This window comes from Sus scrofa, chromosome 6, assembly GCF_054392235.1.
Source record: "Sus scrofa isolate SSC_HxYL_T2T_F1_AM1 chromosome 6, Sscrofa_HxYL_maternal_Yorkshire_Landrace_v2.0, whole genome shotgun sequence".
In the NCBI taxonomy this organism is placed as follows: domain Eukaryota; kingdom Metazoa; phylum Chordata; class Mammalia; order Artiodactyla; family Suidae; genus Sus; species Sus scrofa.
In genome coordinates, this window is record NC_139388.1 from 14,432,650 (window position 1) to 14,457,138 (window position 24,489).

General features: G+C 57.6%; 1 protein-coding gene and 1 long non-coding RNA gene across 3 annotated transcripts in view; one reads left to right on the forward strand and one right to left on the reverse strand.

Annotated features, from left to right (window-relative positions):
• Window positions 1–24,489, reverse strand: part of VAC14 (VAC14 component of PIKFYVE complex) — a 107,651-nt gene that overhangs the window by 15,645 nt on the left and 67,517 nt on the right. For both annotated transcript variants that reach the window (XM_021093808.2, XM_084959654.1), the window contains one exon: window positions 22,593–22,725. In XM_021093808.2, the coding sequence (XP_020949467.1) occupies window positions 22,593–22,725 (133 nt within the window). The remainder of the gene's footprint in view (window positions 1–22,592; window positions 22,726–24,489) is intronic.
• On the forward strand, window positions 16,243–23,928 carry LOC102163731 (uncharacterized). Its single transcript, XR_014805536.1, has 3 exons — window positions 16,243–16,420; window positions 17,569–17,642; window positions 18,003–23,928. It is a non-coding gene; the product is annotated as an uncharacterized LOC102163731 (long non-coding RNA).

Below are 24,489 nucleotides of genomic sequence, written 5' to 3' on the forward strand. Positions count from 1 at the left end.
GGGACACCGCCTGTGAGCAGAGCTCAGGCTGGGGCCTCTGGTCCAGGCAGCCCTGACAGCAGGGCGGAATCACTGCCCAGAGCCCTTCTATCCTGGGCCCCCTTCCTTCACCTCTGTCCCCAGCTGCATGTATCCTGGCCACGCCTGCACCGTGCACGAAGGGCCAGGCCCTCACCTCCTCTCTACGTTGGCCGCCAGCTGGTGTCCATGTCCCCTCGGTGGTCCAAGGCCACTGGGACAGGGGCTTTCCAGGGAGGCGCCTGGAGCCCTACAGCCACAACTCTCAAGTACAGCAAATACAGGGGCCCTGAGCCATTCCCACCGGAAAGGGCCCTCCTGCCTTGCCCCTGCCCAACAGCTGGGATCCTTTAGGAATTTAAAGAGAAAGCAGCTTTCAGGTCAGTGCAGCATTAGAGATGCGGGGGGCAGGGGAACGGCCTCCCCTCTGAAGTTCCGAAAGCGCCAGAGTTTCACTGCTTCCTCCCTGCCACCCCCTCGCTCCTCTTCCCTTCCAGCTCTCTGCTTCCCAAGGATGAAAACTGTAAATCTGTTTTATTTATTTCAATCCATCCTCGGCAGTGTGCCCCTCAGGGCAGAGGCAGCCATGGTAACCCCGCCAACTCGGGCCTTAAAAATTCATTCTGTTTAATGCAGTCGATGCATCTGATACACTTAAAAGTTTCTTGGGGGGTTGGGGGAGGCGCGAGGACTTGTTTTTCTGGGTCTTGCTGGGAGCTGATGGACAGGGGGTGGAGGGAGGGCCGTGGCATGATGGGGAAGAGGCAGAAGAAGAGGAAGAAAAGGGTTTTTTGTCCACTTAGCCCTCTGTCCGACTCTGATCACGGGCGGCACGGCCGGACGCTGGGCATTGGAGGAAGCTGGCGTCACCTCTCCCGGCTCTGCCCCTCTCACCTTGGTCCCTAGAGCACACCCCAAGCCTGGAGAGAGGGGCTGGCTCAGCTCAGGGGGGCTGAGGCTCTGGCTGCCTCCAGGAGACCATTTGGTTTCCTTGGCTGCTCCCGCCTGAAGGAGGCCGTCCCTGGAGGTGTCCGGATGAGCCCAGCCCAGGAGAGGTGACGCCCGCTTCCTCCACTGCCCAGGGGGGGTCAGGCGGCCCTTCTTGCATGTGAGGAACTCTGCTGCTGCCCAGGTCAGGAGTCAGCTTCCGCGCATGCCCGGATGACCCACTGCGGCTCGTTTCCTGTGTGCTCTTAGCAACCTGGCCAGGCCTGGCTCCCACGGTCCGCTCGCAGGTGCCTCTCCAGCCCCTTTGAGGGTCCTTCACCCCCCCCCCCCGCTAGTTCCCACCACCTGCCTCCACCCCACCCCACCCTGCTGAGTTCCGTCTCCTGACACTCACTGTGGTGTCTCCTTTCTTGAGCTCAGCATCCCAAGGCAGAAGCCCCACCAGGCTGGGCCCCTATGGGCAGCAGGGGGACAGGTCCTTGTACCATAGAAAAATAATTTCCAAGAGGGGCAGGTGGCCGGGGTCACTTCAGTGGGGAATTCAGCTGGCCTGTGGAAAGGCACGCTCTGGGGCCCAGGGAACCTGGTGGGGTTTTGTGAAAGTGTGTGGTTCTGGTTGAAGTACTTTCACTATGTGCACGGAGGAGCCTCTGGGGGGACTCAGCAGGTGGCTGGCTTACAGACCCTGTCTGGGTTTGTGTCCCGGAAAGGAGCTTGCCCTGAATATGGCTGGAGGCGGGTCAGGTGGCAGGGGTCTCCTGGCTCTGAGGACAGGAGAGGAGGTGGGAAGAGCCCAGGCACCGGGCTGAGGCGTGCCGGGCCCTGGAAGGGAAGGCAGTGTTGGGAGGACGAGGCGGGCAGACAGAGGGAGAGGCGGCGTGAGGGGGCAGGAGGCTGTGTGTCTGGCCCCCAGCCTCCAACCCGGTTGCAAAGCCCGTAGCTTCTGAGTCTGTCATCTTGGGAGCCCACAGTGCAAATGAAAACAAAGGGATGGGCCACTAAAGGAAACCCTCTTGTCTCCCTGACATCGACTCCAGCCAGGCCTGAGAGCGTGGGCATCTCGCCCCCTCCTGTCAGAGGCCCCCTTCAAGCTGAACCACCAGCTCCTGCCCAGCGATGGCCCCGCATCATTGACATCTGTGGGCACTTTCTCCACGTTAGCCATGCCTGTACCTTAAATCCCTTTCCCACGGAACGGGTGTTATCTCAGCGGTCCCCTCTCCTAGAGAATGAGGGTAAAGCACAGATGAGAGCTTTGCCCAAGTGCCTGTCTGGGCACCGAGCTCTTAGCTGCCACCTCACTGTACACCCTGCCGGCAAGATCCAAGGTCTAGCTCACACAGGGGCTTGGATATGCTTTTTCTGGAAGACCGGTTTTTTGGTGGCAGGGAGGAGGCCAATTTGACTACACCCATCACTGATGGACTAGAGTTTCTCCAGAACCTTCCGTGGCTCTGGGGCAGTTTATCTGCAAACCGGGTCCTTCTATTGCACCCTCACCCTGAGGCGACCTCTGGGGGTGGCAGGGACTGACCACAGCTGGCCAGGACTGTGCTGACCTGTGCCCACACTGACTGCCCTTCTGGGGTGATGACCTGTCTCCAAGGTGTGAGGCAGGAGCCAGGGCCTGTGCAGGCCCGGCAGGGGGTCTGTGGGGGTGACGCCATCAGCAGTTCCCAGGCCAGCTGCTGCCTGGGCAGGGGGAGGTGGGGATTTCAGTACAACTCCCAGGCTCTGAATTCAGGCGGAGATGCCAGGGAAACCGCATCCCTGAGCCCTGTGCGCCTGGAAGTCCGTTGGGCTGACCCATCAGAGACTTGGATGGAAACTTCCTCCCCTTGGCAGCCCTCGGAGCTCTGACTCTTCCAAAGGGGTTTCCTCCCCAGGACGCACTCACCTCTCGTGGTTTCCAGGCCCCAGACCTGCCTGCCACCTATGCCCCTGCCAGCTTCCAGCCAGGCTCACAGAGGCCCTCAGAGATCAACTGCTCATGGGACAGAGGGAAACGCTGAAGCCGGGGGCTGGGCCAATCGACACAGCCCTGGGGCCACGGTGGAGTTGAGTCCCCGACTCAGAGTTCAAGGTGCATTCGGCCACAGTCCCATGCTGTGTGTCCCCTGCAGAGGGACAGACCTCTCCTCCCTGGCCCAGCCCCCCGTCCACCTGAGGGCTCCAGCTCCCTGTGACCTGAGTGTCCTGTCCAGGGTACAGGCACCCCTTCACCCCATGACATGCGACCGTAGAATCCCCTGAGGCAGAGAGCCTGTCTTAGGACAGGAAAGGGAAAGGCACCCCCACATCTCTGCCACTTCCCCCTTCACACTATGGGGGTAACCTTTGGAGAAATGAGGCAGGCAAGTAACAGGGGAGCCTGGCTAGGGCTGTTCCACTGTCCCTGGGAAAGGCTTGGGGACACCCCCTGCCCCAACAGTCTTCCTGTTACCAAGCCGCTCTGTTCACATTTTCCTCGGCTTCATTCCATTATTCCCAATCCAGTCCTGTGCTCCAGGCCACGAGATCACTCCCCGCTGCGTCTCACGCGCCCACAAACCCTCACAGATGGCGAGCTCCTCCCTTCCACCTTCACTGGCTTTGAGCCCAGAGGCCTGAGGTCGCACAGTTCCCTCCCTCTAACCTTAAAGCCACACACCTGACGTGGGTCCAGCAACCCAGTGTTCATGTGGTCCCCGCACCAAGGCCAGAACATGCCCCTTGTGGTGAGGGTCCCAGGTGATGGATGGCAGGGAGCCACTTCTATCCCACGTTCCCATGGGGATGCCTGTGCCCGGAAGGGGTCCCTCCGGGGTGGCCATTTCAATCTGGTGGCAGCCTCAGTGTCCAGCCCTTGGGTCCCCCCGCCCCCCACCTCTCAGTGGGGAGCCGCCTCCCTGATTCCATCTGTGACCTCGCCTGTGCAGAAGGCCACACAATTACACAATTACCTTCCAGAACCAGGAGGGCATCCCAGAAAGAGCCCCTTACTGAGAGACCCCGGAACCTGGCTGTGTGCTAGAGTCACCTGAAAGCTGCTCGGGGCACCAAGGCGACCCTCAGGCAGGCCTGGCCCAGGAAGGGCCATTTGTTCCTAACAGGCTCCACAGGCAGGACTGAGAACCATGGCCCTGAACTTCCACGGCCCCACGCCCAGCGAGGCCACTTCCGCGTGGAAGGGGGCGATTTTACCCGCAGCGCTAGAGGGCGCGTGGCTGCAGAGCGGGCTCGGCCCGGGAGCCCGGGGTGAAGGCCTGCAGCTTTCCTTCTTGCCAGCACACCCCACCTCCCCAGGCCTGGCTCCTGATTCCCCCTAAGTTTCTGCCTCGTCTCCACCTTCGAGTCCTAAGCCCTCTGTGCGCAGCCATGACGTGCTTGGTTCAAAGGGAAGAACAGGAGACGACGGCTCAGGCCAGACGTCGCCTGCCCAGGCCTGCACCCGCTCCTCAAGCCGGCTCCTCTCCCAGCCCCCGGGGAAGCAGCTCAGCCCCAGCCTGCCTCTGGCATGTGCCCTCCCGCCTCGCTGGCTACATGGGGCTTCCACAGGAGATAAGAGGCCCCCGATGAGGGAGCTCGAAGATTAGTGCCTCGCTGGCCTTCAGATCCTTCGTCTGGGAGTTTTAAGGAATTTTATGAACTGAGAATGTTTTCTGCAGATCTTTACAAGTGCCCACTTAAAGGGCACTGAGATAAACGTCAGAAGCCAGAACGGGAAGTGAAACGCTCATACCCACTGCTGGTAACAAAGCGCAAACATCAGAGCAGCCTCACCGCGGAGTCTCCTGGACAAAGTGAAGAGACGGTGTGAAAGGCTGGGGGGACACAGGGGTCACGGCGGGGAGCGGGGGGACAAAGAGAGCGTGGAGGGCGCTCCTTCAGTTCTTCGTGGCCAAGTGGAAGGGGGAGTTCTCTCATTTGTACCCTCCTCCACCCCGTCGGGAGGCTGAAAAAATTCCTTTTGTGATCAGTCATTTTCAGGGAAATTTAAGATGCATGAAATAGGCTTTTCAGCCGAATGTTCCTTTCCAGCCCAGGAAATCTTTATCGGATTAAATGCACAAAAAATGAGAAAAGGGCTCTGGTCGTGAGGCATCCGTGACGTCCCTCGGGGGACAGCATCCTGCGGGGGACCGGCTGGGGAGGCACCAGCACCCCACGGCCACAGCCCTGCCTGCGGGGCAGAGTCTGGACCCTGCGCTCGGAGAAACGGGCGATGGAGTTGAACGCTGACGCAGCGGCGGTGGCCTTGATAAGGGGGAGGGACCCTGGGCCAGTCTGCTCTGGCCTGGAGGTCAGAGGGCAGTGTCCCAGGAGCTGAGGGAGATTCGCCTGCCGAACGACGGGGCACATGTGAGTGATTGAAAACACGCACGAGCGAGCGGCAGAAAGATTCTGTGTCCGGAATCCTCTGCCGGAAAACCACCACCATGACCACAACCAAACAGATTCAAATATTTATAAACGCAAAGACAGAGTTTTGGAAGGAAACATATGAAACTGAACGCAGAGGCTTCTGGGGGAGGAAGCGGAGCTGAGGGTCATTTCACACCGTATTCTTCTGCGTTATTTCAATTTCTATCTTGTGCGCGTTAAAATTTTTTTAAACAATAAATAATAAATTACTTAGAATCTTACACACTCGGGGATCATGCTGGACTCCCCCATGGAGATCGCAGAGGCAGAGCAGGGGAGATTTAACAATGGAAACATGCATTTTACAAATGAGAGGATCAACAGCCGGGAAGGGATATTTTTAGCTACTGTGGCTCTTTGCTTCAAAGGCGTAGGTTTCATCTAAAACCAGGCAAACCTCCTACAAAGTCTGCCTGTTTGCAAGGAGTGATTAGCATAATACTCCTTGGAGGAGAAAAGGCCTGGCTCTGCTCTGAGGCAGGAGTGCCTACTACAGGGAGGCTTCCCCTGAAATAGAATCTGAGCAGAACAGCAAAGTCTTCTCAATGGAGGTGAGGCCCCCACCTTCCATCAGAGCCCGAAAGCAGCCACAGGGAGGGCCTGGGGACGCGGGTGCGACGTGGCCACGAGGGGCGAGACCGGAGCGACCACACGGCAACGGTGGCCACCCTTCTGGGGCCAATCACCAGATCCCTTTTGCCTTGTGCAACCACCTTCCGGTTTTAAGCACGGAGGGTCTGGGGGCTGCCTTTCGAGGTGCCCTCTCTGAAGCTAAGGTCAGAGCCAAGTCAAGCCTGAGGAGGAGGGACGGATTCAGGAGATGGCAGGCGGGGCCCACTCCTGCAGGAAGACTCAGGGGATGATGCTGCGGGGAGGTGTCCTCCCCCGAGGCTGCGCCAGGCCCTTGAGAGGTAGCAGAGCTGTGGGTGAGCCAGTGCTGTGGCTCGGTGTCCCCTCTGTCGTCCCCCCCCACCAACTGGCCCCTCGGGCGCTCACGCTTGTCTGGGTCTATCCGTCTGCCTCTGTCTCTGACCTCTCCTCTCCTGGCCCGGGTCCCCCACCCTCCTCTGCCATGACGCCTGGCCTGTGGGCACATCTCTGATGGGCGTCTTCTCTCTCCTAGAAACCCCCGAGCTGGCTGGGGAAGACTGAACGTGTCAAGGGAGGCTTGACCTTTTCTCCAAACACCACAAAAATGAAATGAAAGCTGTGACCTTCCCAGAGCCGTGATTAAAGATACACATCTCGGGACCTGAGCTGGGGACAGACATCACCGGGCAGCCGCTTGGCAGCCATCCTGGGGGGAGTGTGACCTTGGGCTGCGTGGGGCCGGGGGCAGAAAGTGGCAGTGCTGTTGCTGTTTCACGGGCAGGAGTGGGGGCAGAGGGACAGGAGGGGTGGTCCTTTCTCCGCGGTCCCCTCCCCACAGGGTCCCCACAGCAGTAAGACCACAGGTCTTCCTGCCGAGGGGGGAACGGGACACACTCACAGACGGGGTGCACAGCTGAGGACCCGAGACGCCAATTACCACGCTCTGGAGGCCCCGGGGGAAGCAGAAGGATTTGGACGGGGTGGCTGCTCAGGCTTCAAGGGCAGGGAGAGAAGTATCCCCAGGAACCTGCCAACTGTCAGGGCCAGGGGCTCCTGGCAGAGGTGGGTGGGGGTCCTTTTCGGAAGAGAGGCTCCAAGGAGGCAGGCCTCACTCACAAGGAGGAGGCTCAGCTCACGTGGGAGGAAGGGAAAAAGCTGACTCTTCTCTGGGAACAGATGAGGCAATCGGCTGAGCGTACAGGAACCTGGAATTAACTGCCTGAAGGCAGGGCCCCTGAAGAGCCAAACGTGTCGGGGTGGGGATGTCTGGAGTGTCAAGAAGCTTTGAAACCTAGCCCAGATTATCTGCTCAAGCTGCCAGTCCCAGCAGCACTGAACCTTCCAGAACAATGTAGCAGCCAGATCCCTTGTCAGGCAAGCTTCCTGAGCAGCTCCTTAGCCAGCCTTTGGGGTTTTAGGAGGCTGATGGCACAGCTGCAGACAGTGAGTGAATGTCCCTGCCACTGTGAGCCCTGGGCCCCGCTTCCCCGCCATTCACTGGAGCTCAGGGCACGGGCTCCGGGACCAGCGTGGCCTCGAGCAGGCCCGCAGTCCCCCACAGCATCACAGGGGTGTCTCCCACAGCAGGTGGAGAGTTCTCTGAACCTGCCCGGCCCTTCAGTCGCACAGTACCTCAGGGCTGCCTGGTCCCAGCCACTCCCCCAGCTCCGTGGGGTGCCTGGGCTCTGGGCTTCGGGCTTCCAGGCAGACTCTCCTACATCAGAAGCACTGGCTCCTCCCACCCCTCCCCCACTCACAGCGCATTCCTTATCTTTCATGGCTCAGGTAGACAGCATCTCTTTCCAGAAGCTTCCCCGGACCCCTCTATTGGGGCTGGGCCCTCCCTCGCCCCATCTGCTCCCACAGAGCATCATCACTTCGTGAGTGTGCCTGGGAGGGCAAGGATGAGCTCGGCCCACTGCGGTGCCCCCGCTGGTGGGCACTGGGGAGGGTCTGTGCAATGACAAATGGCATTTCCTGGCCCTCCCTAGGTCGGCATAGCAGCAGCCCCTTCCCGGGGGAGGTGGGGGCTGGGGGCTCTTATCTGTCCTCACGGAGGAGGGGCTGAGCGCTTGCTCCCGGCAGTTCCATCCAGACACGAGGGCTCTTGCCCAGCCTGACAGCTGTGGCCTAATTTCCAGGGCTATACCCAGGCTCCTTAATTTTACCCACTTGGTATTTTTCATTCCTGAAGCACGGGGAATGGAGAGGGATTGGGGGTGGGGGAGGTGTGGACAAATGCAAGGGATAAGCGTGGGGTGGCGGTGGTGGCGGGGGGGTGGGGGTGCTGCCCGGGCGGGGTGCCTGGAAGGGACTGGGCAGCGGGAAAGGGGTGGGGGGAGGAGAGCCAAAGGGATTCTATTTTTTTTTTTTTAATTTAAAAAGGACAAAAAAATTCCCAAATCCTACCCCCTCCCCTCGATTTTCCTCAGTAAGCATTTTCAACAAGGTCACAAATGCACTGGTGCTATAGATTTTTGGCTCCAAACCACCTTTCAGGCAGCCTTTAAAAGCCAGTTCTTGGCGTAGCTTCAGCTGAGCCTGAGGAGAGGGAAAACTAGGGCACTTTTATGCTCTGAGAAAACACTGGATCCAGGTCACAGCTTCTTGGCTCTGCTGAAGTTGTGGGGTACCCCCCTTCTGCAGGCCTGGACCTGAGGACCCCCGACCTGCACCCCACTGTTTCCCCCAGAGCAGGAATCACAAGACTAGGGCACACATTTCTTAGTCACCTGTCACCCGTCTGCCTGTGCCATTGGACTGCCACCTCGGTGAAGGCAGGAACCGGCTCTGGGTCCTATGTGTGTCCAGGCTGGTGCGGGGCCTGGCACACTGTGGGCATTCCAGGAAGAGCCACGGAATGGACCATGGGGAGTGACCCTTTGACCCTGGTCCCCTGACTGGGGTAGCCTCAGCTCCTCCCTGCCCTCCACAACGCTCCTGCCACACCTGAGTGTCCTGCCTGAGGACTGTGGTGGCTGTGCCCACATCGGCCTGGCCCAGGTGGGGCACAAGGGCAGCACAAGGTAAATATTTACTGGAAAAATCCGAGCCTCGGTTTCCTGCTGTGTGAAAGACCTCAGCTGACCCTAAGGTCCCCCTGGGCCAGTCTGAACTAAGCCTAAAGCCCAGACGGAGACTCCCCTGGTCTCCTTTCAGTCATGGCCTGGGGCCACTGTTCTGGAAGCCCTGGTGCCGGGAGAGGGCCAGCATGGCCTTGCTGGGAGTTGGGTCTAACCCCCAACTGCACACACGATGACACAGATAACTTGCGGTCTCTGGCAAGGTGCCGTGTTGGCAACGGAAGGGATCAGTGGGAGGCCTGATTCCTCGGCTGCTGTCCCACTTCCCACCTGCCCCGTGGTGGTCCCTGGGAAGGCCACTGGGTCACACACACAGCTCCACCATACCCTCGGCCCCCTCCGGGACAGATGGAGAATTGGGCTGTTGGAGGAGTGGAGACAGTGTGTCACTCCTGCCACCTGCTTCACACCTCTTTTCCGGCAGCACGTGAACCTAGACCACGGAGCGGGGGCTGGTGGATCTGCCTCCCTGGTGTCCACAGGCTGGCGTGCTGCTTCCCAAACCAATTTCCCACGAGCAACAGCTCCTCCTCCTGCATGAGAGGGTGGCACATGATCCATCCCGAACAGTCAGGGCGCAGCGACAGGTCCAAGGAGACTCAAGCCCAGGGCCACTGCCAAGGCCAGGTGCCAAGGGACTGGAGCGAGGCCACAGGACAGACGGCCTGCCCAGGGTGGGGCTGACACAGGAGGAAGAGGACCCCACTGCGGCAGTTCGGGGATAAGACCCAGGACCCTGGGAAGCTTCTAGTCGTGGACTTGCTGATCCTCGTCCCTAACTACACACCGCCTGTATTTTCTTCAGTGTGAGTGTGGGGACCGGTTTTCTTTTTTTTTTTTTTTTTGTCTTTTGTCTTTTTGTCTTTTTTTGTTGTTGTTGTTGTTGTTGTTGCTATTTCTTGGGCCGCTCCCGCGGCATATGGAGGTTCCCAGGCTAGGGGTTGAATCGGAGCTGTAGCCACCGGCCGGCCTACACCAGAGCCACAGCAACGCGGGATCCGAGCCGCGTCTGCAACCTACACCACAGCTCACGGCAACGCCGGATCGTTAACCCACTGAGCAAGGGCAGGGACCGAACCCGCAACCTCATGGTTCCTAGTCGGATTCGTTAACCACTGCGCCACGACGGGAACTCCGGACCGGTTTTCTGTGCCCTGCAACCAAGTGTCTGACTGGACAGCTCTGAACAGGGCGGGGCAGGAGGGTGCCAAGGAGGGGAGGGCGCCTGGGGCAACTCTTAGTTTGCTCAGGGGCCTGTCCTGCTTACTCTTCCCTGGAAAACAAGAGACAGTCAACCCCAGAGCACCTGTTTCCCAGGAGCCAAGCGGGAGGGAGCAGCCCCGTATGGCGGCATCAGAGGGAGCAAGGGGCGGGGAAGGGGGAGACAGGAGCCAGGCCAGCTGACTGACAGGCGCAGAGAAAGGGGGATGCCACCCAGCACGATTACCGTCGCAGTCTCTACAAGAGGTAACTTAGAGCAAGATGCTCTTCTGAGCCCTTTCTGGTGCATCGTCCAATCCCCCTGAGGGTCAGCAGGGGTCACGAGGGTGACCGTCTCCAGCTTTCGTGTAAGGAAACTGCTCAGGAAAGCAGCCGGCTGGGCGCCCCCTGTGCTTTTCCACTCCTGGGAGAGCAGCCCTTCCCTCTGGAGAGCTGCTGCTCCCCATGCCACGCAGGATTCTGCCACTGCCGCCCCCACCACACGGGACAAAGGACCCCGTGGGACCCCACCAGAACTGCCCTGGAGCACAGCCAGCAGGAGTGTGAGGGCCACGTGACGTGGGGCCATGTTTCTGCCACTGGAAGAGACCAGAACGATGAGGTGCGAGACGGCACCCCAGGGAGACGCCGAGTTGCGGGGCCTGGTGGCCCTCTGCCCTGTTCTGGCTACTCGGGCCAGTCAAGCCCCCTTGCTCGTCCCGGTGCCTTTGACCTGGGTTCCCGCCTCCTGTCACCGTACTTAGATGAGTGGCTCCCACCTCCAGGCTGCAGACCTCCACTGGTCTGGCTGCACCAGAAGCCCCTGGGATTCCGCTGGGCGGGGGAACGGAGGGAGAGTGAGCATCTTCATTTTGACAAAGCACAGCAGGCTCGACTAGGTGGCCTCCGAGACCCTGTCCGGAGCTAAGATACACCTCTGGGGTTTAGGCGGCCTGGACTCAGTGACCAGCTCCCTGGGAACACTTAACCGATGTCAACCAGAAACGGGCAGCTTTAGAGCTAGTTCTTCTGAGCTCCTAATCCCCTGGAAAAGCACCACAAACCATAAAAAATGCTGAAAAGAAAAAACTGGTCACCTGGACGTCATTACATAGAGAGGCCTGTTCATCAAGAGACACTGCGAAGGGGGTGCGGGCTAAGGCAGCCCACAGAGGAGAAGATAATGACAGGGCACATATCTGAGAAAGACTGGAATCCAGAAGAAATAGAAAGAACTTTCACAAGTCAATAAGAAAAGCACCAAAAACCCAATGGGGAAATGACTCCGACAGGCTCGCTGCAAAAGAGGTCACTCAAAAGCCAAAGCGTCACGAGCAGTTCTTTTACTCTCTTTGTCTTCAGGGACATGCAAATAAGAAGCACATGCCGATGCCACCACGTAGCTCCCAGAACGGCTAAAAGCCGAGACCGCTGATACCAAGTGTCACCGAGGATGTGAGCAACGGGCCCGCTCACGGGCTGCACGCGCGTGCAGGAGTGGAAGCTGGCGCGGCTCACACAGCGCCTCCTGCAGCTAAACACACGTATGGTCCCCGATCCAGCAATTCCTGGGTTCGATCTCAGAGAAAGGCACACATACATTCACCAGATGTGAAGGGACGCTCACAACAGCACTATTCGGGGCAGCAGAGTGGGTAAAGGCGCGACGGCGCCCACGGTGGGCACTCCGCAGAAATGCGGAAACTGCTGCCACACTGAACACAGGGCCATCTCGCAAAGACGAGGACGGCCAAAAGAAAGCTGACAGTTTGCAAAAAGCACACACACTGTATGATGCCGTTTATATAAAGTTCAAAACACCAGGTGACACCCCCCTATCCCCCACCGAAGCCGAAAACTAAAGACCAGGAAAACGAATGCAGAACGTGAGAGGTCAGGCCAGTGGCTACTTCGGAGAGGAGGGCATGGGTAGTAATTGGGAGGAGACACGAAAGGGCCCTTCGGGTGCTGGAAACGCTGTACTTCCTGATCTGAGTGCTCGTTACCTGGATGTAGGTGATTAGCGAAGACGACCTGAGCTGTATTATACTTATGACTTGTGTACTGTCTTTCTTTTTTTTCCTTTTTTTTTGTCTTTTTGCCATTTCTAGGGCCACCCCCGTGGCATGTGGAGGTTCCCAGGCTAGGGGTTGAATCCGAGCTGTAGCCAGCGGCCTGCGCCAGAGCCACAGCAACACAAGATCCGAGCTGTGTCTGCAACCTACACCACAGCTCACGGCAATGCTGGATCCTTAACCCACTGAGCAAGGCCAGGGATCGAACCTCATGGTTCCTAGTCGGATTCGTTAACCACTGAGCCACGATGGGAACTCTGGCTTGTGTACTTTCATACAGCGTGTTGCTGTTAAGTGAAGAATTTATATTAATAAAACTCTGGGTGGGCACCAAGGCATAGAGGGAGGAAAGACTGCCACGTTGTCCTGATCATGAGAAGGAAAAGATGCATCTGAAGGAAAAAGTGTTAAACTTATGTGGTTCAGAGAGAGGGCGGAGTTCCCATCGTGGCTCAGTGGTTAACGAATCCGACTAGGAACCATGAGGTTGTGGGTTCGATCCCTGGCCTTGCTCAGTGGGTTAAGGATCCGGCGTTGCCATGAGCTGTGGTGTAGGTTGCAGATGCGGCTCGGATCCCGTGTTGCTGTGGCTCTGGCGTCAGCCAGTGGCTACAGCTCGGATTCAACCCCTAGCTGGGACCCTCCATATGCTGTGGGAGTGGCCCTAGAAAAGACAAAAAAAAAAAACAGAGAGAGAGAGAGAGAGGGCTTTTCTGGAGAGATGGCAAAATCACGCAGAAAACAAGTCGAACTTCTGGGGACACAGGAGGCCACACGTTTACTGATGACAAGGCTGAGGGTGGAGACACAACTGCCATCATCAGGCTAAAGAAGCAGCTCTGTGGGGGCAAAACAAGGAGACTCAGATGGCCCCACATTCGGGAAGCTGGTCACGGGTGAGAGCTGGAATGGGGCGCGTGACTGCAACTAGGGCCAGGGGTGTGGCCAGTGGAAGTGGAGAAAGAGACGCAAAACTGTGCACTGGGGGAAGCAGCTTCCAAAAGGAAAGAGTGAGAGGCAAGGCTCAAAACAGCACAGAAGGCTCGACAGAGGACTAGAGAAACATGAGAGGGGGCTCGGACGTGCCCCTGAAATCCATCTCAGCCCAGCTTCAGAAACAGAGAGAGGCCGAGGTGGGAGATGGGAGCAACTGGGATGAGCCAGAAGGAAAAGCAAATGATCTGGTGGTGGTGGGGGGAAACATGTCCTCTCAAGCAAGAGTCAAAGCGGAGATTTAGACCCAGAAAGACATTCACTGTCTAAGTGCCAGGCAGTTCCAATGAGATTATGTCATCTAGAGACCGGAAATAGGCCAGGATAACAGCAGGCAGAAGCCTGGTGGGCCCCGGGGCCGGAAGGAAGACAGAGAAGGGCCCACAGACTTATTCAGTGTTTCACCTCTGAGAGGTGGCAGCCAGCAGGATGACAGCCCCGGGAGAGGACGACGAGGAGGGCACATCAGGACAGATCTTGGTGGGGATTCTCTATGGGTTAATGATCCTGGAAGGAAGGGAGATGCCACGAGACGGCACAGCTGCTTTCCAACGGGGTGGGGGTGGGGAGCAAGTCCAGACTGGAAATTGGGGGGAGTTTTCCCAAATGCCCCCCCAACCTCAGTCTGGAGGACAAGCAAGATCCTTGGCTCTGGGATCTCTGGGTGGAACATGGCACCCCCCATGGAGCTGTCCCAAGACTCGGGGCTAGGGAGCTGCGGGCAAATGCTCTGGTGCCATAAGGACACTGAAAGATACCAGGGTGACAGTGACAGACCCGAAGCCCATGCTCCCCTGAGAGCTGAGGCTGCAAACTTGCAGAGAAAGCTCCATTATCCACTTCAGATCCCAAGAGCTCTTGGGTGGGCCCTTGCAGCCTGGGTTACAAAGCACCATTCCTCTTGGACCGTACTTCACATGGGCTTGTGCTTGCTGTCTGAGGCCAAATTCCACGCCCAGGTTCCCCCAGGCCAGGGCACAACCATCACACGAGCTCAGAGTTGGGGGCTCTCCTTCCACGTGGAAGAGGCAGCCTGCGGGGTCTGCAGTCTTTCCCAAGCTACACGTGACAGAAACCCTTCTGTGCAGGTTCCTGAAGACGGGGCAGGTGTGGGGGTGATCCTGGTGGCTACCTGCTCAGAGGATCCACCCGTGGGGAGAAAAGAGAAGACCAGCCAGGGACCTTCCCGGGGCGGCCTGAGGAAACCCAAGGGGAAAAGGATGAAAGAAGAGAACGGCGTCCTGCAACGGACGAACAGGACACACAGTCTGTAACAGCTGTTCTAAGGAGCTGAAAAAACACTTTTAAGCTAAGGGCACCCATTTGTCTCTCCAGGCTCAGATGAAGCTCTACTCTAAGGAGGCAGGAGGATGCAAGTGATATTTTAAGTTGCTATGTTGTGATACCCATCGGCTACTTGCTCATTAACTGAGCCGTCTGACTAACCAAGGTCAAAACTTGGCTAGTTTCCTGGTGTCCTTAGGTAATGCATAAACAGATCCAGAGACAGCTGCAGGCTCCATAACCTCTCAAGCTTCAGACAGAAATTCACTGTCAAGTTCTCGGCTCCTGACAACAGTCCTTGACCTTCAACCCCTGTCGGCTGCCTGAGCCATGTGCCGGGGAGCTAACGCTCAGGTGTGTAGACTCCAAAGAAAGTGCTTTTCCTTGGGGGCTGGAAAGGGCTCAGCAGGTGCCACCACTCATGTGATGAGTCTTTAGAGGCTTTTTAAGGCATCCTGTGCGATGGGCATGGGATGATTCTTCAGGTGCTCAACCCACAACCCTCCCACAGGTGCTCCCGGATGCGGGGGCAAAGGGCTGGCTCTGTGGGTCACATGGTCTCCCCCGCCAGTTCCCCTGTGACCTCTAACCTCCCACAAGCCCTACTCAAAGTGAGAGGATCCCCGGCCTCCTTCCAGTCCTTGCTTCCATCAGCACAGTGCACCCCCCTGCCCCCACGGGATTCAAGAGGACCCCTGAAACATGGGACATTCCCTCTAAAGTTCCCCAGACTTCCAGAGCAGGCTGCACAGGGCTCCCTCTAACCAATACTTCCTCTCCTCACCCCACACCCCTGGCTGCATCTAATTAATCCCAGCCTGGCCTGGCAAGGCCCATCACATGTGGTTTCCATACTGCAGAAGAAAATACATCACTTCTTACAGACAGCGCCAGTGTGTGTGACAGAGGGCTCCACAGGGGCAGTGTGGGGGACGACCTGCAGGAGGCAGAGCAAAGCCACTGGCCTGCCCCCAGGCCTCCCTGCCACCCCTGGGTCACAGATGGTTCTGTGAGGTGCTGGGATGCTGGCACTTGGCCACGGATCAGATGACGATGGAAATGGGCTGGGCTGGGCGGGCTCTCAGGGCTGTCTGAATTTTGCCCCGCTTTTTACCTTTGAGGGCAGGGCTTTCTCGCATGCATCTTCTCTGGCATGTCAGATCGTGCCGCCCTGCATTCACACGCCCGCCGCACTGTCCCCAGTGAGGAGATCAGTGCCAAATCAGAGCTGGTTGTGCAAAGCGGTTTCTGCCATGCACTCCCTTTGCTGTCCTGCATTTCAGCAAAAGCACTGGGGCCTGACCGCCAGGGGAGAATGACTGGGGAAGGCTCCAGAAGATCCACACAGGGAGCTGGGCAGCCCAACTTAAAGACGACAGGAAAGAAGTTTCTTCCGAGAGGGAATAAGAAATTCCTCGAAGAAACCCTCCAGCCTCCAGTCCTGTCCCCTTCTTCTCAGCTACAGCTAGGGAAAGGCCCCATCCGCCTGCATTCTGGGGCGGGGGGGGGGGGGAGGGGTTGGGTCAGGGCTGTTTCAGGAGACAGATTTGGGCTGGCATGTGTGTGTGTGTGTGTGTGTGTGTGTGTGTGTGTGTGTGTGTGTGTCGCAGCAATTTGTTTTTATTCTGAGCAAAGGAACGCAATCCATTAAGGGGGTAAGAGGAAGAGAGCCGAGCGGGGCCTCTCAGAAGCTCTCCCTGCAGGCAAAGCTGCGTTTCTAAAAGACCACGTGAACAGGATCTGGGCCTTGCCCTTTACTCGGTTCATCTTTCATTAGAATCAGCACAATGGGCTCTGGGGGACCCGGCCACTGCCCCCTGGCAGGTAAGGTGGCACGCAGAAAGAAACGGGAAAAGGGGCCGCACCCGATGCCAAACGAACGGGAGGCTGGGAGGATAGAGAGAGCGAGGAGGGGCGCTGGGGTCCGGGGGGATGGCGGTGTGGGCTGCCCCGGCCACAGCGGTCATCTGGCCCCCGCGGAGGGACGCACAAGGACAGCAAAGTGGAATTTCCCAATTACGGCATGAAAGAGGGCTTCTTTCGAGCCACCGCGCACCCCCCTCATCCCCACCGCCCTGCAATTAAAAACAAGTCCAGTTTCCAGTGGCTTCCTAGGCCCGGGCTCCTCTGCTCAGCACCCAGCTCAGCGGCTAACCCATTCCCCACTCGGCCAGCCCCTCAACACAGGGCTCTTATGCAAACGCGGGGCTCTGGAGGAGGGGCGGCCGCATGGGCAGGGGTACACGGGAGGCGCTCTGGGCTGAACTGGACAGGCTGCCAGGCCTGTGGCAGAGGCGAGAGGAGGACCAGAATGAACCGGAATGAACCAGAAGCCTTATCCTGGGGCTGCTCTGGGTTGGGTCTCCTGGAAGAGGCCTCCTGACCTCTCTCCCGATTGCCCCCCCCCCAACACGAGGGTCTTCCCTTTGGGGACGGTGCTGGGGACCGCACCACCACGGACTGGGCTGGTCGGGGTGCAGCCCTCGCGTTCACGGCACAGTCACTGGTTGAGAAGCAGGCTTTCTCTGCAAGGCCTCTCTGCAGGGAGGAGGCGGGGAGGCACAGCTGATTCAGCCAAAGGACCAGAGGGCCTCGCTGGCTGCCAGGGAGCGTCCCCGGCCCCGCTCCCTTCCCAGCACAGAAGCAGGCCTTGTAAAGAGCCCAGCTGTCGGGTTACGCTGGAGTTCATATCGCAGTTTATCAAAGGGGCTGCGTTTTCTCCCTCCTCTCCTTTTCTACGGAGCACAGTGGAACAGTTCGTGGGAAAACAAGCCCTGTGCTTGTTCTGCCCGCAACGGCGGCGGGGCGGGCGGGGGGGCGGGGGGAGGAGGGAAATGTACACGGACACCCACTCGGGCCGAGTTGTTTTAACGGGGCCGGGGCCGCCGGTGGGTGCCGGGGTGGCAGCCAGCTCTCGACCCGGAAGGTTCAATTCTTTCCCCTCTCCTGGATCTGGCCGTCCCTCCCCACAGACCACCGTGAACCGTGAGGCGGAACAGCAGCTCTCCTTGACCAAGCTGTGCTGAGAGCCGGAACGCCGTCTTATGTAAGCCTCTCCGCGAAATGGGCAGACACCATCATCCCTGTTTCACAGTCAAAGCAAAACAGGCTGGGAAACAGGACACGGAGTTAAAAACTGGAGGAACTGGGACTCGAACCCAAGGCTGTTAGACTAGAGAAGCTCCCCTCCCAATCTGGCTCCCCAGGGCCAGGGCATCTCTGGGGAGGGGCCGTGGGTGTGGGCAAGGCTGGGGTGCCCCCCTCTTCCCTCCGTACGTGGCCCTGGCCCCCGTCCCCACAGCCTGGAGAAGGGCCTGGGCCGGGACGGGATCACAGCAAGCCTGGCTGAGATGAGGTTTTGGAGTCACAGCGTCCCCCAACTCAACACACCTCTTAACTGTTACAGCCACCAGATAACAGGGTCATGTGGACATGGAGAGGATGACCAACCGGCCCAGGGGCCTGGCTGGAGTTCGGAGCCTTACTGCCACCCACCATGGAGGTGCAGGCTGGGTCAGCTGAGTTTGGGCCTGAGGAAAGTCAGGCAGCTTCCTCGAGGCCAAGTCCCCCACCAGATGTTTGTCCTCAAACACTCTGGATGTCTTTGTCCTTCTATAGAGAGTAGCTGTTCCTGGACCCTGAGCTAAACACGCGACTACAGAAAAAAGATGGTTTTTCGCTTGTTTGCCGGAAGAATCCCCCCACTTTCTTTCGCAGTGCTCCATCTTGGGGTTGAGAGGAGCGACACAGTTGGCTTAACACCTGAAGAAGGGGGTTAAGAATCATTTACTGTGCTTCTTATCAAGCCTGCAGCCTCATCTCAGCAGTCTGCGTGGAGCACTATTATGCTTCTCTCTCTCTCTCTCTTTTTTTTGTCTTTTTGCCTTTTCTAGGGCCACTCCCGTGGCATATGGAGGTTCCCAGGCTAAGGGTCTAATCAGAGCTGTAACCGCCGGCCCCCGCGAGAGCCACAGCAACACGGAATCCGAGCCGCATCTGCAAATTACACCACAGCCCAAGGCAACACCGGATCCTTAATCCACTGAGTGAGGCCAGGGATTGAACCTGCAACCTTATGGTTCCTAGTCGGATTTGTTAACCACTGCGCCACAATGGGAACTCCTATCATGCTTCTCTTTAAAGCCATCAGCGGAAAATACGGACATGAAACGAGAGGCAGGAGGGCAGGCTGACATTCCCAGGGCTGAGCCCCAGCAAACCTCTCCTGAGGGGCCTCGATCCCTGTCTGACCATGGGAAGGAGGAAGGCACCCCCCTTCAAGGTCTCCTCTGTGTCTCCCGCTGTGCTATGCACGCCCTGAGAGACCAGAATGGGCGGCCTGGAGCATGGGCTTAGCAGGCAGTGGCCCCACAGAGCCGGCATGACCGGGAGCTGTAACTAGAAATGACAGGTGCCTGTGCTGCTTCGCGGGGGATGGCAGGCTGGACCAATGAAGCAAAGGACTAGGAGGGACAACCTATGTGAGGGACCCAGTCACAGGTCCCTTCCGTCTAGCCCACAGGGTCCTTTGTGCTAGTGCCCAGGGTGAGGAGACCTCTGTGGCTGTGCAGGGCAGGAGCGAGGCCCTGGGGGCCAGGCGTGATGCCCACTGAGGCCCAGTGTGGTCCACTAGGGGCATGAGCTCCTGAACAGAGAGCAACTGCCATGCTGGATATACTGGGCCCCAGCAGGATGTGGAGGGGGGACCCTGAGAAGCTGGGAGCCAGGTCATCCTGGGTCCTCAAGGCACCTGGCTTGGCCCTCTATCACGGAAGGGGCAGAGGGGCGGCTGCAGAATTAGCAGCGTGCAAGGGTCTGCAGACCAGCTCCAGCCAAGCCAGGCAGGCACGTGGCCTCCTCTCACCTCCTTCCTGCAAAATGAAGATTCCCATCAGCCCAGGATGCTGGGGAGACTCTGCCGAGCAAGTGAAGCCTCACCGCCCTCGAGGCTGTAAATGGGAACATGGTGGCAGTAGGGCCACCAGCTTTGCGGAGCCTGGGCCCGAGCGAGTGGGGGACCCCCGCCCCCAACCCCGCCGCACACTCACACCTGCGCGCGCCCACGCTGCCGGCACTTCTGCCCAGGATGCTGCTGACTCCCCCAGCTCCCTCTCCGCAAGCCCCTGATGGGGCCCGCGAGACTGCTGGAGGATGGAAAAACCCATTACAGCCCAGCTCTCCGGAGAGGAAACTAGCGACAAACTCCTTTTTCAAAGGCCTCTCTCTCCCCTGGTTCCCTGAAAGTCTTCTGGGCAACGAGGCTCATCAAAGAGCTGACACTTCTGCAATTTGGAAAACCACACGAAGCTAACTGTCGCTTGTGTGGGAAGAGTCCGTCATTTTCCTGGTGGGGGGTCTCCTGCACCACATCTAATCTCTACTTCAATCCCCGATCGTCCAACGAGATGTGAAGAAAAAATGTGCAAACCTTCCTGTTTTGGCCGGTGAGGATAAGAGCCCATTTCGGTCCCTTGGCAACTGTGGTTGTCATTTGGGATGAGTCTGCTCCCCAGGGGACCTTTGGCACTGTCCCCGCTGGGTGGGTGGGGTGCTACTGGTACCTAGAGGGATGAGCTCAGGGATGCTGCTCAACTTCCAGCGGCGCACAGGACAGCCCCCTCCCCACCAAGAATTATCCAGCCCCAAATGCCATGGGGGCTGAGGCCGAGGAGCCCTGCTCTCTGAGAGCTCAGAAAAGCAGAGGCTGGTGGTACCTGCCCATCATCAGTGGACACCACTTGGTGGTCTGGAATGTGGAAGCCCCTTCCTGCTGATGGGCACGGGCTCTGTAGCCCTGCTCTTTGCCCTTCTGGCCAGGCAGGCCTGCCCCATCCTGAGACTTGACCCTTTGACCTCACCCCCCTCTGCCTGGAGCTGGGGCGCTGTGGCTCCCCTAGCCTGGCCCCTGCAGGCAAGCCCTCCACTGCTTTGTCTCTCATCCCTTCAGCTCACCCCGTGCTCAGTAGTCTCCTCCACGCCCCCCAGGGGACCCTCTTCAGGCCTCCTCTCCCCTCCCGGCCTCCTGCTGCCCCCTCTTTCCTCCAGCTCTTTCTACCTCTTGGCCTTCTCAGCCTCCGAGCCCAGCTTCTCCCTCTTTCACCAACCATTACACACTGGAGCTCAAGGGCCCAGCCCCAGGCCCCTTCCCACACCTCTTCCCACCGAGTGTTCTTACGCTCAAGGAATCAAAGTCTACAAGGCAGAACTATCTAGCACAGAATCTTGCACAGTCAGCATGCGTTGAATGAATGGACTGATGAGTGAATGAATGAATGACTGTCATCCGTCTTCAGATTTCTATCTTTGGGCCTAGATCCTTCTTTTGAGAGGCAGACACAGCAACCTGCTTCTTCAACAACTTTCCTTTTTTTTTTCTTCTGTCTTTTGAGGGCCACACCCGCAGCATGCGGGGGTTCCCAGGCTAGGGGTCTAATCGGAGTTGTTGTCGCCAGCCTACACCACAGCCACAGCAATGCGGGATCTGAGCCGCATCTGCGACCTGCACCACAGCTCACAGCAACACCAGATCCCTTAACCCACTGAGTGAGGCCAGGGATCAAACCTGCAACCTCATGATTCCTAGTCGGATTCGTTAACCACTGAGCCACGATGGGAACTTGTCAACACCTCTCCTCTGATGTCCTCAAAGCTACTTAAGTCAAACAAGGGACCCCCTCCCTCCCTGCTCCTCTTCCCAAGGCTCCCATCGCAAGGCCACCCTGCTGCTCACTCAGAGTCCTGGCTGACACGCCCACCTCCCTCTCCTCTCACCCCCTCGTGCAATCCATCGCCCGTCAACACACTTCTTACTAATTCTTGAATGGAACTGCTTCTTCCCGTCCCCCTACCAAGCTGCTACCTTGGACAACAGCCTCCCAAGTGGTCTCCCACACAGCTACTCATTTTCTCCCCGCAGCACAGTAATCTTTAAAAACAGCGATCTGCTCACACCACTCCCCTGCTCAAGCCCGTTCAGTGGCGTCCCAGGAATGGCTGGTCAGGCCCCAATCTTTAGTGTGGCATACAAGGCTGAGCCCCAACATCCCGCCTTCTGGTTTACAGCAAAATGAACTCTCCCAGCTCCTCCCTGCCTGGAAGCCCCTGTACAGGCTGGACCCTGTGCCTGGAATCCTTCATGTCGCCTGCTCCTGGACGGCATCAGGAGCCCCCCTGACTCCTAGGACCACATTAGTCTTGTCTGCTCCCTGAGCACCCTGGATGGTTTCACTAACCTCTATCACCCTAGAGGTTCTGACTTCACTGCTCAGGGTGGAGCTCAGCCACCACCTTTTTTTCAAGCCTCCTTCGTTGCCTAACTCACAGTCAGGGTGGAGAACCAGTGCTGCAGAGTACATCGGGCCACTCGGACGATTCTGGGGGAACCCCTCTGCCTGGCTTTGTTGGGGGAGCCTGAATCTGTGCCCCCTCTAGATTTTTTTGGCTTGAAGGTCACTCTTCTGGTGATTCTGCTTTTTGGAGCCAAGCAAGAGGCAAAGGACCAGACCCGGCCAAGCTGCTGGTGATGACAGTTCTGGAGGGCTCCAGCGCCTGGGGCTGGTACCCTGGGACTGTCCAGGCTGGGCTCATGCAGTGCCAAGAACCTGGCTCAGCCAGGGCCACGGCTGCCACCAGCCGTGGCCAAGCACCGTGCTGGCGACTGGGCGCCCAGCACAGCCTGGTTCATGTTGCGTCTGGCTCACCTACTTTCTTCCCTGAAGATTCCCACAGGGGTGTTTAATGAGAGGCCCTCAAGGACAACTGTCTCAGCAAGTGAAAACCCAACTCATTGGTTCGAAAAATGGTGACATTGACCTGCCCTGTCAGCAGCAGCAGCAACTTGGCGAGAAAGGGGGAAACGTCTTTGTTTCTTGAAAGAGCTCAGAGATCAGGAGAAGGAGGAGGATGGAGCGGAAGAGAAATGGCTGCTCAGACCACCCTCCCCGGGTGAGAATGAAAAGGCTGCGGGAGAAGAGGAGAGGAGGCACGGGAGGCTGACCTGATGATGAAGGCGCCTCTGACCTCCAGAAGCTTCCGTTCACTGCTGAACCTCTTGAGAAGGTTGATCATGAACTTGTAAAAGTAGGAGTTCATGGTGGGAGTGGAAGGAGAACATTCCAGGCCTTTGGCACCTGTAGAGAAAGGGACAGAGCCGGGCTTTATTCTGTGTCCACAGAATGTAAGCAACATTCAGTGCCAAGAGGGTCCAGATGAGGGAACACCTCCCATCGAGGGCCATGATGACAGCCCCAAAGCGAGGGCCAAACGAGACACACGACAGTACCACTCTGCTGACTGCAAAAGCACCCTTTCCCTGTCCACCCCCTCCAGCCCAGCCCCCTCACTTAGTGAACACCCCCTACGTGTGAGACCCGAAGCTGGGTACCAGGAATGTTTGCAAAAACAACCAAACACATTTTTACTTATTCTCCCAACAGCTGAAATACACTTGGGCTTTGCTTTGGCTGGGTACGAACAAATGGCAAGTCAAAGAGCAGAAAAAGGTAAGGCAGGCACATAACCTCAATGGTCAATAAAGCCAATATCTCCCCCCCCAGATGAAGCCACACCCCTTTCCCCGGCCACCTGCTGGGGACGCTGAAGGAGTCAATCATGCACACAGCCACCAGGCTGAAGCCTGCGCACGGCGACAAAATGTTCCCAAGTGTTTTCATCCGCACCCGATGTTTTGAAATCGGACTTTCTTCTTTACCTTTAGGCCAGGATGATGTGTTTGAGTGGTGCTCTCAGGACTTTCAAAGCCTCGAGCTTCCTTTACAGCCAGAAGCACATTCAAGGTTTCCCTCTGATATGCGACCCGGCTGAAAGGGCACTGAAGGCCACACCCAGCCCAGCCTCGAACAGGGTCCCCTGTGTCAGGCACTCAGCACAGAGGGGATGAGGGCAGCGCTGACAGAAGGCCTGGGTGACCCGGATGGAGTGTGTCCACACGGCCCCCGGGTTTGCCTGGTGTTTCCTTTCTAACACAACAGCACTGCTGGAAAGGGGTGTTAGTGATGGCAGGAATCCATCTGCCTGAGGCAGGAAAAGGGCATCTGATTTTTTTTTTCAACAGCTTAATTGAGATATAATTCATATACCATGAAGCTCACCCTTTAAAAGTGTGTAAGTTGGGGGCTGTCGGTATAATCACAAAGTTGTGCATCCATCACCACTGATCCCAGAACATTTTCATCACCTTGAAGGGAAAGAAACCCTGTACCCATGAGCTGTCATCGCATATTCTCTCCTCTGCCGCCTTCGGCAACCATTAATTTATTGTCTGTATGAATTCGCTTATTCTGGACATTTCATATAAATGGAGTCACACAGTATCTGTCTTTCACTCAGCATAGTATTTTCAAGGTTCATCCACGTTGTAGTATTTACCAGTCCTGTATGCATTTTTTTTGTTTGTTTTTTTAGGGCCACATCCGAAGCATAAGGAGGTTCCTGGGCTAGGGGTCAAATCGGAGCTGTAGCCACTGACCTGCACCACAGCTCATGGCAACGCCAGATCCTTAACTCACTAAGCGAGCCCAGGGATCGAACCTGCATCCTCATGGATGCTAGTCAGATCTGCTTCCGCTGAGCCATGATGGGAACTCCAGTCCTATATCCATTTGTATGGCAGAATGACATTCCATTGTTTGGATATAACACAGCTAATCCATTCATCAGTTGGTGGACACTTGACTGTTTTCCACTTTTTGGCCATTAAAAATAATGCTGTGGAGTTTCCGTCGTGGCGCAGTGGTTAACGAATCCGACTAGGAACCATGAGGTTTCGGGTTCGATCCCTGGCCTTGCTCAGTGGGTTAAGCTGTGGTGTAGGTCACAGATGCGGCTGGGATCCCACGTTGCTCTGGCTCTGGCGTGGGCCAGGGCAGCGGCTC